We start from the raw sequence: 13182 nt of genomic DNA on the forward strand, positions 1-13182 counted from the left end.
GTGTGTGTGAATGCGTGGATGACTGAATGTGTAAAGCGCAAATACAGGCCATTTACCATTTAACACGAAAAAATCCCCACTCGGTTCACTAAAAATATTCACTTAAAATTGGGAAATTATATCTAATCCGTATTTGATTCACTAGATGGCTCGTAATTTGACCAGTGTATAGGGCCTCGGTTTAAACGAGAAGTAGAGAAAAGATCGGATTAAAAGTAACAACATGTTAAACGTAGGCTAAATAGACGACAAGCACCTATATGGTGTTATAATAATACCCCCTAAAAAGTAAAATGAAAATAAAATAAATGAACAAAAATGTAAATTTCCATTAAACGTGATCTCATCCTATAAATAATTTCACTTATGTTCTTCCAGTCCTTTCAAAAGCTCCCTCTTCCCGCATCGCTGCACACTCGCTAACGGCGCAGGTGGCCGTTTCTTTTATCTTATCACGCCGTGCTCGTCCACATGATGGCGCCTGGTTATCAGCTCAAAACGGAACTGTGGAGAGATTTCACCGAGAGAGAGAGAGAGAGAGCGTGCGGAGGGAGGGGGGAGAAAACACGGAGGGGAAACCGCATTTGTCAAAGCGCCGCACACACATTCCCCGGTCTCTGTGTGTCTGTTTTCCTCCCCTGCTGCAGCTGCTGCTGCTGCGGGCTGCGTCGGAAACAAGGCCGGAAAAAGCGGTGCGACGATAGGGGAAGAGAGGCTGATACTCGCGGGGAGACCGCGCCGACCGACTGGGCTCGCTCCAATCTCGTTACGCAAATTACCGGCAGAGCGGCGCGGCAGTGGGTCCGCTAATGGAGCGTGCGTGCCGTTGCCTCCCGCGCCCTGCCTCGCCCTCGCCTCCGCCTCCCGACTGCACATAATGGGTTATAGGCTAGAGGGAGGCATTCACTGGGGAAGCGCTATTACTCACACGCACGGCAGACACACAAAGCGCCGCTCCAGAGCGCGTCGGTGTGTGCGCAGTGCAGCGGGTCTAATTATGAGGAGATAAGTCTGCTTATCGTCAGTCCACTTTAAAAAAAAAAAAAAAGAAAGAAAGAAAGAAAAGAAAAAAGAAAACACAGAACATAAGGAGAATTTAGAGTCTTTGCCTTCTGAAATGAGCCAGCGGACGGAAATGTGACCGCTCTGAGTGCGCGGTGGATCAGCAGGGCGGTCAGAGAAAACTACTGAGGTCAGGAGTTGTTGGGGGGCCCCTCTCCACCCACGCCCCCCCCCCCCCCCTCACCCCCAGACTGCAAATTATAACCAGACTCTGTGGGAAAGCCTCAAGTCTCTTTTAATATCCTTTAAAACCCGTTTGTTGGGCTGTGTTAATTAGGTCAGAGTATTGCAATAAAGTTCAATACCTGAAGCCTCAAAATGACCGTACAGTTGAATCAATGTCCCTCTTAAACAGTTTAGAGCAATAACGATCATGGAAAAAAAAGTTAACTGCTACGACTGTGTTCATTTTAGCTTAGTATAACCATGCCGCATCCTATTTTTCCCCTAAATGCGATGGTGTGCACAAGACTCTTTCCCTATGAAGTTGCATCTACCTCACTTTAAGCCTTCTTTTAAGCAGCTTGACTTGACCTAGTTATTGTAGTTTGGCAGAGACTTTTCTCAAAAGCATCGGGACGCTACCAAAGTCGGAAAAGCACAGTGACATATTTAAAACTGAGGACGGCTTTCCTCCGATGAGCTTTAGCAGTCGCATTGTCCTGTGCCGGGGACATACGTCATTGTTTTCATGGGTTTTATGACTGCACTGTTCAGTTTACTCTGCAGACTTTAGAGAGTTCATTGCACAACAAACAGTCATCAGTAAGATGTTTTATTCAATAATTCAAAGATGCAGAAATCTGAAAAGAAAACCAAAAACCAATCTTAACCAAGGTCACTGTGGCAAGGTGTTGATACATTCAGCAATCCCGAAATTCTCCTCCTGACGCTCAAACAGCTTCATTATTTTTAGGCCTTTTAAAAACACAAAAGTCCACAGCTTTGAAATGCGTGTTAACGTAATTCTTTTGGGGTAACTAAATAGTCCAAATGTGCTTAAAATTTACAAATAAGTTACAATATTACATGAAATCCAACAACTGTACAAAAACAGGGAAATCACTCACTGCAGTATTGTTGTAAAGTTTTCAAACCCCTGTCGTGGTATCCCAAGTATCTGAAGTCCTTCTTACCTGAAAACATTATGTCATTAGAAGGTTCCCATTTATTGTCGTAAATGCTAATGTGCTACATTGGACGCTGCTCCTGATTTGTCTCAGTGATGGCTGCCAGCCTTAAGCGGCGCACGAGGTTCAGTATGAAAGACAAGTTGGGTTTTTTTAAATGGCTGATTAAAAATCGTATTAAATCCACAACAGGAATTACTTTGACTGCTTCGACACACACCCACACCCACACCCTACCGTCTGCACCCCACGGTGACGCCTTATTTACTGTCTTATAAAGTAAAATAGGAGGCCTGCCCCATTCCACCTGTCTGTTTGTGATGGGAGCTGTTGTCGCTGTTGTTCTCGCAGCTGTTGTTGTTCTAATTGCTGTTGCTGCTTCGCCTCAAGCTTCCCCGCTTAACTCAGACACCCCTGCCTCACACTTTTCAGCAACATGCAGTTGTGATGACAAGTACTAGAGTTCCCACTCAAGCTGCCTGTTCCTATAGCTCAGCACACCACTCTAACCCTCTCTCCCAACCACCTCCCCCTCCTCCTCTATCTCCTCTCTCTCCCTTACTCTTTGAAGCCTCGGGGATGATGATGACACCCGCCGTAATCGGTGGATGCTCAGCTCCTGACATGACACACAATCGAGAAACTCTCCCGAACTGATCCGGGTTTGGTTGTTGCATTCAGGCGCGGTACGTCCTCTGACAAGTGGAAAGGCCTTTCACGGTAGAATAGAGGAATTCAGTGAGGTGGGGTCCATGACTGACAGGTCTGTTGAGAAAGCAAAGCCAGCTCCAGTTTCACATCTCTCCTCTGCAGTGGTGCACATTTGCTCTGCTGACCTGTTTCTTTTTTTTTTCTTAACTAGATCTGGGATCAGCTAATCTTCAAAGCAGCACTAAGATTAGTTCATTTGTTTTCATGAGGCTTTGCAGTTTTGGAGCGGGAGGGATGTGGGACAGGGACAAGGCTCCAAGCACATTTGCTTTTATCCAGAAAAGGTCCTTTGTTTAAGCATTCACATTTTTACTTCTTCAATATTTTGCCTTCACTCTACAGCACAGTACTGTGCAAAAATCTTGAGACGCCCTCCTTTCTTTATAGTTTCCTTCCAAGGTGCTCGACTTTCTTTTAATTTGTGATAGTGATAGTTCTCCAGGCTTCTCCAGGGTTTGTTAAGCCATTTAACACTGACCTATGAATCATTCAAGCACAAAAATTGCACCTAACTCAAGGAATGAACCAGTGTTGAGGCAACTTAGCAAAGAAATGGCACTTTGTTACTAGTCGCATGTTGTAAAAAGAAATCATTTGCCCCCATGTTTTTAGTTGACTATGAAAAACACAGTTTTACACATCTCGGCATGCTGTGCAGAGTGTCCTTAAAAGATTTTCGAGGAAACTGGAAAACTGAAAGGAAAAAGAAGAAATGTCAGGCTTAAAACACAACAGATAAACAATGATAAGAATGACAATGATCCCAAACACACTGAGAATGCAGTAAAGGGCATAGATGAATAGAAAAACACACAAAGGAACACTGTCAGCCATGGATTGGCCTCCCCGGAACACAGGCCTCAACATTACTGAAGCAGTGTGGATCATTTTAACAGAGAACAGAACAAAAGGATTGTTAAAGAATGTCAGAGATCTCTACCTGAAGACTACTGTGTTGAAGAATAAAGGTGGTCAAACTATTGATTTTCAAGCTTGTCAGAGCTGCACAGACTCTCTTTTGGCCTTGTGTACTGTATTTCCATACATGTTTGCACGTTTCAATAAATCTCTGCGCCTAGTTCTCATTTTCCTAGCAAAATATAAAGAAATGAAGGCTGGCTTGATACTTTTGCATATTGCTGTATTTATTTATATGTTTAGGGCACTGAAACAGATGATAAAACACAGAGTACAGTGAAAGTCAAAAATAAACAAAAGCAGCATTACATTAATGCTTATATGCTACTTTTTGCTCATACTGCATTTCACAGGGAAATATATTTTGTCATGCTAACCTTTGCATTATAATTTAAAAAAGTACAAATTGGTTTTTGCTTAATATGAATAAGTATGAATCAATAATATGTTATAGAGCAATAGAATAATGACACACAACCTTTCTGCTTACATAGTGAGTAGTTTGATTCTTATACTTTAAGTATGTTTCATTGGTATTAGCAATACTTCCTCCACCACTGGGTGTGCGGTGGAAACGATATGACAAGGGACATAACAAAGAGAAGCTGTAGGTAGATTACGAAACACAGAGAGACAGAAACCCAGCAAACAGGTTTTTGTCTTCACATTCTCACAATTCTTGCTGAGTGAGACTTCTTGAATGCTGATGCATTTACAAAGAATCTAGAACAAACTGTGCCCGCATACATCATCTCCAAGACACACAGCATGATTCAGGCCACCCCTTTATCCGTGCTTTAACTTCCGACACATCCTAACATCATTCATATGAGCTTATCCCTGTTTTGATTTAACACATTTTGATTTAATGCCTGTCAACATGGTGGAATTTTATTTTTGCTGACGGTGGTATGTGGAAAACATGTGTGTACAGTTTCACCTTGGCCAGAAGTGTTTACCAAAGCTCAGATTTCAGACTCCCACCGGGTGCACCTAGTGTATCAAGTACTAATGCTGGGCTATTTCTGATGCAGGGGCTGTGTGGGAGTTCCCCTGTTTACCAGCAGCTGAAGGGCAGACGAAAATCAGCTACCCACCACCACTGCTGGAAACCGGCTGGTGCAACAGTTCAGATTTTAAGCGTAATCTCACAAACCTTGACAGCGCTGCACCTGGTTTATGGACTAAATTACCCCGAGAGGAGTTCAGCAGGCCTGTTATATTTCTGTTAGTGTGAGACTGGTACTCAGTAACGAGTAAACCTGTACTCTAATCACATTTTTTGTTACTTTAATTGCATTTTTGTTGCCATAGATGCACAGTATCCATGGTATTTCTGCCTATTATGGGTATTTTGTACACAAAATACACCAAAAAAAGAAATTGCTTTATGAAAAAACAAGTTGACAGTATTATAGACTGTAAGCATACTGTATATGATTAGCATAAGAGGACACCAGGCAACTTCCCTGTGCTATTAAACCAAATAAAACCTGATCCACAAAGAGAAAAAGGAATTAAAATTCAAAGATAATTGAGTGATAGATGTTGCAGGACATTACTGCCCCCTCTTTCTTAAAGCATTAATTGTGTAATGACTGTTTGCACTTGACACACCCCAACGTTGAAACACCCAGCTTTATAAAGTATTTAACACAGGCTACACCCCCTCCACCTGCAACAGTAAACACTTATACTAACGTTTAATACAGATAAAGAACCACTGAATACTTCTATTATACTGCTGCTTATAATTTGCTGATGTCACTGCTGTAGACTTGCTGCCTGTGCTTTTTTACTCCAGATCATGAACCCAGTAACTCTACATTAGTACCAGTTCTACCGGAGTGTCTTTCACATACAGAAAACAGGCACTACGTGGTCGAGCTCTCAAGGATTCCAATAACTACACTATAAATATACATCGTTGAAAGGACTTCTTCCACGTGTTGCTTCTGTGCTCTTTGCACGACTACCGTCTCCTCATTGGTCAAACTCGGACTTGTCCCGCCTCCGGGTCATGATTGGTTTGCCTGGAAACCAAAGTGATGGGCTGATGGCTTGGATAATGAATATTCATAATACCGGTCCGCACGCTACAGCCTCACCCTACGTGCCTCAGCTGTGTGCTTCATCGGAACAGAATGTGGGATGTGGTGATGTAATCTCAGCGACTTTTTTACCGGAAGACAGCGGTACACTGTAGGTTTACAGGACGGCACGTTGCACAGTAAGTGAAGTTTGGGATGAAATTGTTACGCGTAAATACGCACCGTGAAACATCGCGTGTATTGGGCTTTAATTGACGTCTGAACTCGATTTTGAGCTTTTTCTCGAGCTTTGCATCGGTGTTTGAGGTTTACTGTGGAATGTGTTCTAGTCTACCTGTCAACATAAAGCCACGCCTTTTCTAGAGAAAGCGCCAAACCTCTGTTCTCTCCTCTGTGCCATTTCAGGTCATTTGGGTCCGATTACTCTTGGTAGAACTCGACAAACAGGTTGTGGCACCGCCTTGAAACTACCTGTGTGTATATATCCCAGCGCTTCAGAACGATCGAGAAGAGCAAGCAACTGAGCGATAAAGCTCAAGAACCGAGCACGACTACCAGAGCAAGTCGCATGATTGCTTGAGGGCAGCCAATCTTCGCTGGAGCATTAACAGAAAAGCAGCCTCTGCGTAAAGCCGATCAGCGCGGTATTACAGCTGGGCACACACAGAAGAGAGGAAAGCGAGACAAGACATTCGGATCATTGCTTTCACGTTTGGAGGAAAAAAACAACTACCGCCAAGATGATGATGATGCAGCTGCAAGAAACCACAACTCAGAAAAACTCCCTCTTCAACGCCATGAACAGCTTCATCGGGGCCGTAAAGAACATGGACCAGACCATCCTGTTACCCAGCCTGCTGCGGGATGTCCCGCTGGATGAGGACAGCCAGATGAGCTCTCTGAAATCAGAGGAGGAAGAGGGGGACATGTACAGCTACTACCAGCTGCTTAAATCTATCCGCGGGGAGATCGAGTGGGGAGTCAGGCACGGCACCTCCGACGAGACGCGCAAAGAGAGCATGAAAGTCACTCGCTCTCACTCCTCGATGTCGATGTCCTCCCTCTCTTCAGCCTCATCCGAGGAGGAAGACGAGATTGAAGACGAGAATCTGCAGAGCCAGTTCCAGTACCATCTCACCGGGCTGCAAATGGTGCTGTCCAAGCTCACTGACCAGGCTAACTCTCTCACCAAGCGCTACAAGAAGGAGCTTGGCATCGGAGGTTGGGGCCAGTAGAGCCCACATAAACTCTGACGCACAGACTCTTTTCGTTAACTGAATGACAAAAGTGTCTTCTTTGAATAGGCCTTCATGCTGCTGCTGCTGTTACTACTGATGAAATTCATGGACAAACATTTGAATGGTAGAAAAGAAAGCAGCTATTTTTATCTACAGGCCTAAATGGTGTTGGTCTACTTTGTGGTCTTGACTGTAGATGTGTTGATCTTGGAGAAAGCATTTGCGTGCTCATCACACTTGACTATATTTTTGCACTCCAAAGTGTCACACGCAGAATGCTTTCAGTTCAAGTGATCCACAGATGAAACGTATTTAAGCCTTTTATTTAATGTGTAATTTATTACCTCACTCTGTATGTTTAAGAGCCAGATGTTATTTCAAAGTTGGAGAAGAAGTGGTCTGTTGGATCTTAGACTGTTCTTCTGAACCACCTCACTGACAGGGATACTGACAAAAGACTTAGCGTCCTATCTGCGACACTGATGATGTTAGTGTGTTCAGATGAACTGTATGTATTGACTGTTGTTTTAGTCTAATGTGTCTCATGTAAAGTTCTTTGGAAGGAGGCAGATGCTTATTGTAGCTGCCCATGATCGCCTCATGTCCTAAATGGTCAATGAACTGGAAACGATGGATAATTCTTCTGGATGGAGAATAATGAGGTTTTCCATGAGATACATTAGTTATTGTAATTTTACCCTGTTATGTCCATCTGTCAGTTTAAGCCGATGCTTTTGTATGCACCTTATGCCCCATTTTTGTACTTGGTAATATTTGTCTTTAAAATAAACTTTTATAGAAACTTATTGCACTTGTTGTGTTTTCTTTTTTCTTTTTGTAAAATCACTGCAGTTTTACATTTTAGATAAAAAGTGGGAGATTATTATAGCGTATTATTTTGTTTTGTCTCCCTCCCCTCACTCCCAACCTTTGTGGCAGATGGTCACCCTGCCTTGAGCCTGGTTCTGCTCTCAGTTTCTTCCTGTTAAAAGGGAGTTTTTCCTTCCCACTATCGCCAGGCACTTGCTGATTGTGTGATTGTTGTGGTTTCTCTATATTATTGTAGAGTCTTTACCTTACAATCTAAAGTTCTTTGAGTTGACTTTTGTGAACAGATACTATACAAATTGAATAACTATTGAGTAAAGACGGCAAAAAATGGAGTTATTTCTTGATTTTTACTTGGGATTTGCTTTAAAGCTAAACACCTAACACAACTGATCTTTCCTCTTTTGATCACAATGAAAGCCTGTAGGCTATTCTTAAACATTCAGTGTTGGTAATGTTAAGAGTTGCCACAAATTATGCATTATAAACTTGAACCATCTTTTTAAAATAATATGCAACATGAACATGTATCCAGAGATGGAAAGAGCCAGGTTATACATTACAAAAGAGAGAGAACGGAAACATCCAGACTTCCTGGTTGCATTCAGCTTCAATCCTTGACTTTTAAAAACGACTGGTTATCTCACAGTGATGATGGTTGTGTAAAGTCATTGTTCTGAGCTCTTATCAGCTGGTGACAGATAAAGTATGAGTTTTGTTAGAGTTATTTTATCATAACACCCAAATATTTTGTTGCTCAACTGCACTTTTGTTTTGTTTCTTTTTCTTTTTTGATCATTTGTGTTGTTGTTGGGGGAAAAAAAATAGGTTATGACGCTGTAGCATTGTCTGCATTTTCTAAAGACAATCTCTGGGGAAAGGTGGATCTCAAAACCAGCAAGGGAATTAGTTGATCTTTTTGTATTTGCAGTCAATAGAGTGCCAACATATGCAGCCTGACCCAACAATACTGCAGTTTTGTCCGTGCTATGATAACCTCTCAGGTTAAAAACCAAAAGATTCACAGAAAGGCATTCTGACCTTCAGATTTACCACAATTGCATTCAGCCATTTGGAATTTAAAAACATGTTATAGAGTAGAAGTAGAAGGAATGCTACCTGCCAGTTAAGTTTCGAGTGACAACACCTTAACCCAACTGGGCTCTGTGTGATAAAAGGCTGATAATATTACATGTATTTGAATGCGTCGAAAAAGACTTGTTACTTCCTTTTCTTAAAATCTCATTGTTTCCTCTGGATATTTCCAACTGACTAAGTGTATGACACAGAAAGAAAATATGGAAAAATATTTGAAATTACATTGTTCAATCAGCATTTTCCTGCAGTCTGGGAATACCTGTGGCAGTTAGGTGTGCTCTGTAACTACTTTCATCAAACTAACATTTTACAGTATGTAAGCATTTTGGAATGCATGAAAAGGAGTGCCAAGTCTGTTGTGAATATACACATGTGTTACACATGTGTTACACACTAATGTAACACCCAGAAAACACCCAGAAAACAGATTTCCTTCACTGAGGTAGTGACAACCTCAAAGACCAGCAGGTACAGCTGGAGTTCCAGTGTAACAATAGGGCAACAAAGATGCACACACCCACTTTCCACTTTGATTCTCTGTTTCATTCACACTTGTGTAGAACTGCAGAAAACAAAAAGCCACAATCATCAGCAAATAAGGCAATTTGAAAGGAAAGGTGACATTTGAGGAATGAAGCGCACTTAATACATTCATCTCTGTGATGCAGCCAAGCTCTCTACAGCTAACTGAAATAAAGATTTTTTTTTTACTTTTATTTAACTTGTATATTTAATTATACCCAATGCAATGCATGAACAAAATCTACAATAACTAATAGAAAGCTACTAATGGCTACTACACTGGGTATCTCTGCCTGTTTGATATGGCAGATGCTCTTCCTGATGCAGTCCCAAAAGGAAAAATTGCTCCTACGAATGAACTGGGAATCATTAGGTTGTTAAGTGAATGTGTAAACCACTCCAATATTGAGACACAAAACATGGAATGAAGTGAAAACATTGCTTAATTTTCTCTTGCCTGTCTTGTTTCAGAGAAACATAAAATTTACACATCCTTTAAAATGCATATAAATAGAGCCTAGTCCACAAAAATAAAAAAATCTCCAAACATACACACCTTGAAAATACATCTCAGAGGTTTTGCACAAAATCTAAACCCTGCCCATGCGAAGGACAAAGGTAACATGCTTTGCTACATTTATCAGTAGTCTAAATGAGCTGGCAGTTTGTAAAAACATCCGCTGAGATAGTACAATCTTATCTTAATCTCAACCTTAAAATGGCTACCAGAAACGACCAGAAAGGCTTTTGTTGTCAGTCACCAGACAGTAATGCTGCAACATGCTTTAATGGAATCACAAGGTTATGTTTTGTGGGTTGTGCTTGTTTATGTTTGTTTAATTATTTGTGCCCATAATCACGTTAGACATGGGGGACTTTGCGACCTCTTAGTTGCATACTAAAGGTTAACTGGTATGAGATATCTTGCTTAAATAAACATAAGAATGCAAAACTTTGTTCATGTGAACATTCACTAGCTTACTCAGCGTAAAGGTTCTTTTAATTTTGGGGAGATGTTATGCTATAATAAAAACAATCTTGTTATTTCATCATATTTTTATGGCCATATAAACCTTACACATTTCACCATAACACATCAGGACAGGTAATGTTTCTGCTTTATTGTCCCTTTGTTAAACTGGAGAACAGAGGTATGGTATTGTATATTTATTTTGAACATATTGAAATAGTGCAACAACAACAGAGAAAAGAGAGACACAAAAACTGAGCAAAACAAAACGAAAACAAAACAATAATACTTATAAATAGCTTGCATGTTCAAAAGGGAGTAGGAGGAAGCATAAGCTCATTTAATCCCACCCCTTTCCAGTATTTGATAACTAATCGTCAACACTTTTTCTTTCTGTTTATGCCCCATCCATCATAAATTCTTCCTTTGTTGAATGTATTTGCATTTATAACCCCACTAACACACCAAAAGATAAACAAATTTACAGATATATACATATATAAACATACATAATAGTGGGTTAGAACACCTGATCAAAACCTTACCTCATCACTGTACTTTTCAAAAACCATATTTTTGTATGGCTTTCAGAAACATGGGCTACAAAACGTCTGCACTCGATTTTTTCGCAAACAGTGTCTATCAGTTTTGTCCCCTTGCGCACACGGTAGAAACAGGAAGTTAATGGAAAGCTACAGCAAAATAAAAACAAATCGAAGCGAAATTGGCTGAAAATCGCTGCGAATCAAATATGGCCAGTCCAGATCCAAAGTCAATAAGTAACGATTCACGCTGCATATTTTTTAACACTCATTCAGGAGACTATCAATGCGTAAGTAGTTGACGTCAGTTAAACTTCAGCTTTTGGCTAATTAGCTAGTTAGCCGCGAAACGTTTTACCGTTTTTCTCTTCTGGGGGACTCTGCTGATTAAAAGAGAGTAAAAGAAATGTCCCATCCTGTTTTTAGTTAATGATTAGTTGATAAACAAAGACCTAACCCCTGCTTGGTTCCTGCTGCTAAGCTTTGGCACTTCACCCGATTTCATAGGCGTCTCCCATGCTAGCTGCGGCTAATCAACGTTAGCGTCATTTCAGAAACCTACTGTGAGGTCCACTGGCTCATTAAACGATAACTGCACTCACCCACACTTAACCAGCCTTACACTGAAACACTACTGTCAATACGTATTGTTAACATATCTTAGTTTATATCTAAGCCGTAGGCTTGGAAAGAGTACGTTCATATGTTTGTCTATATAAAAATGATACGTGAGCCAATTTAGTAATTTTAGATGTTAATTAGAATTTAAATTCATTCAACTCAATTAAATGTTCTTTTTTAAATGAGTGCCACCACTCATAGATTTCTGAGGAAGCGCTGGATCGTTCGTGGAGAACCATTTAGGCCTAAATGATGTGTGCTATCATTGGGCTGCTTGTTTACTAAAACAAAGTTTGTTTACTTTACCAAAACTAGAAAAAGTCGATTTTGAAAAATATTCATTAAATAATCCTGACCACCAAGTTAATGTAAGTAAAAGATAGTCATCATTATGCTGAATACTCATTCAAATTCAATGCAAATTCAGACAAGGCTTAATTTATATTAATGTAAGCAACTTTTCAAATTGTCACACCTTTTATTCTTTCTTTCAGATTTTCACAATGTATACACAAGTCTTTGTTCAAATACATTTTATAATTCAAACTATAAAGAGGCAATAGATTAAACACTTTTGAGATTTGAGATAAACTATTGTTATTAATTAAAATAATATAACAAGGTTTAAATATACTGAATTTTTAACATTTATTTGCAGTGAGTTTTTTTATTTTTTTATTTATGGTAGTGCTAGACCTAGAATTAGCGCTTTCTGAGGAAAGAATGCCAGCTAAATGGAGTTACCTAAACAAAGGAAGGAAACTGAAAATAATTTGTCTTGTTTTGGTTATTTTTGTAACGGAGTTGCATTGATTAGAGCGACAGTCTCGATCTGATCAGGACAGAAACACAAAAGACTGACTGACCTTTGTTTTACCCGTGGTGTTCGCACATGATCCGATCATATCACATTCTGTTTGTTGTGTCATATCACTGTTTATTCTCTTCCTTTTAAACGCTAAATAGGTTTTGGTGGCGGGGTTGCACATGGGGTCATGCATAATTACTGTTCTTTAAAATAGGTTGGTGTCAAATAAAATTGTTTAACAATTATAAGAGACATGTATGAAGAAATGAAAGCCACATAAAAATTGTATTTATAACTAATTTTACCTCTTGACATGCAGTTTGGGCATCAAGAAATTGGGACAAGACAACAGGTCATTTTTGGGGTTCTCAAGAGCTATTTTGTATTTTAAATAATATTTTGGAACCACTTTATAAAGCTAACTTTACATTTTGTTGGAGAGCAAGAGTAGTTTACACAGAAAATGCGTGTTTTAGTATTTTGTGCATGGAATATTTTCAAGTTCCTGGGTGGGACCAGAAGTGTCCTTGTAGAATGGCTCAGTAGCTTTTACTCCACAATATTAATTTATTAGCAGCAGCTGTTTATCCTCCTATAAATGAAACTACTCAGTCTGTTTGAAGCAGTTAATGTTTGTACAACATGAAGGTAGTGCTAACATGTTAATACATCAGTAGTAATTA

General features: G+C 40.1%; 2 protein-coding genes across 3 annotated transcripts in view; both read left to right on the forward strand.

The window, feature by feature from the left end:
• The first annotated feature begins 5897 nt into the window (after positions 1-5897).
• On the forward strand, positions 5898-7916 carry mid1ip1a (MID1 interacting protein 1a). Its single transcript, XM_004551223.3, has 2 exons — positions 5898-6051; positions 6278-7916. The coding sequence occupies exon 2, from the start codon at positions 6613-6615 to the stop codon at positions 7105-7107; it is 495 nt and encodes a 164-aa protein (XP_004551280.1). The 5' UTR covers positions 5898-6051; positions 6278-6612; the 3' UTR covers positions 7108-7916.
• Positions 7917-11177: 3261 nt separating this feature from the next.
• si:dkey-100n23.5 (cyclic AMP receptor-like protein A) overlaps positions 11178-13182 on the forward strand; it is a 51680-nt gene continuing 49675 nt past the window's right edge. For both annotated transcript variants that reach the window (XM_004551224.4, XM_076874773.1), the window contains exon 1: positions 11178-11360. In XM_004551224.4, coding sequence (XP_004551281.2) covers positions 11280-11360 — 81 coding nt within the window. In that variant the 5' untranslated portion in view covers positions 11178-11279. The remainder of the gene's footprint in view (positions 11361-13182) is intronic.

This window comes from Maylandia zebra, linkage group LG16, assembly GCF_041146795.1.
Source record: "Maylandia zebra isolate NMK-2024a linkage group LG16, Mzebra_GT3a, whole genome shotgun sequence".
Taxonomy (NCBI): Eukaryota; Metazoa; Chordata; class Actinopteri; order Cichliformes; family Cichlidae; genus Maylandia; species Maylandia zebra.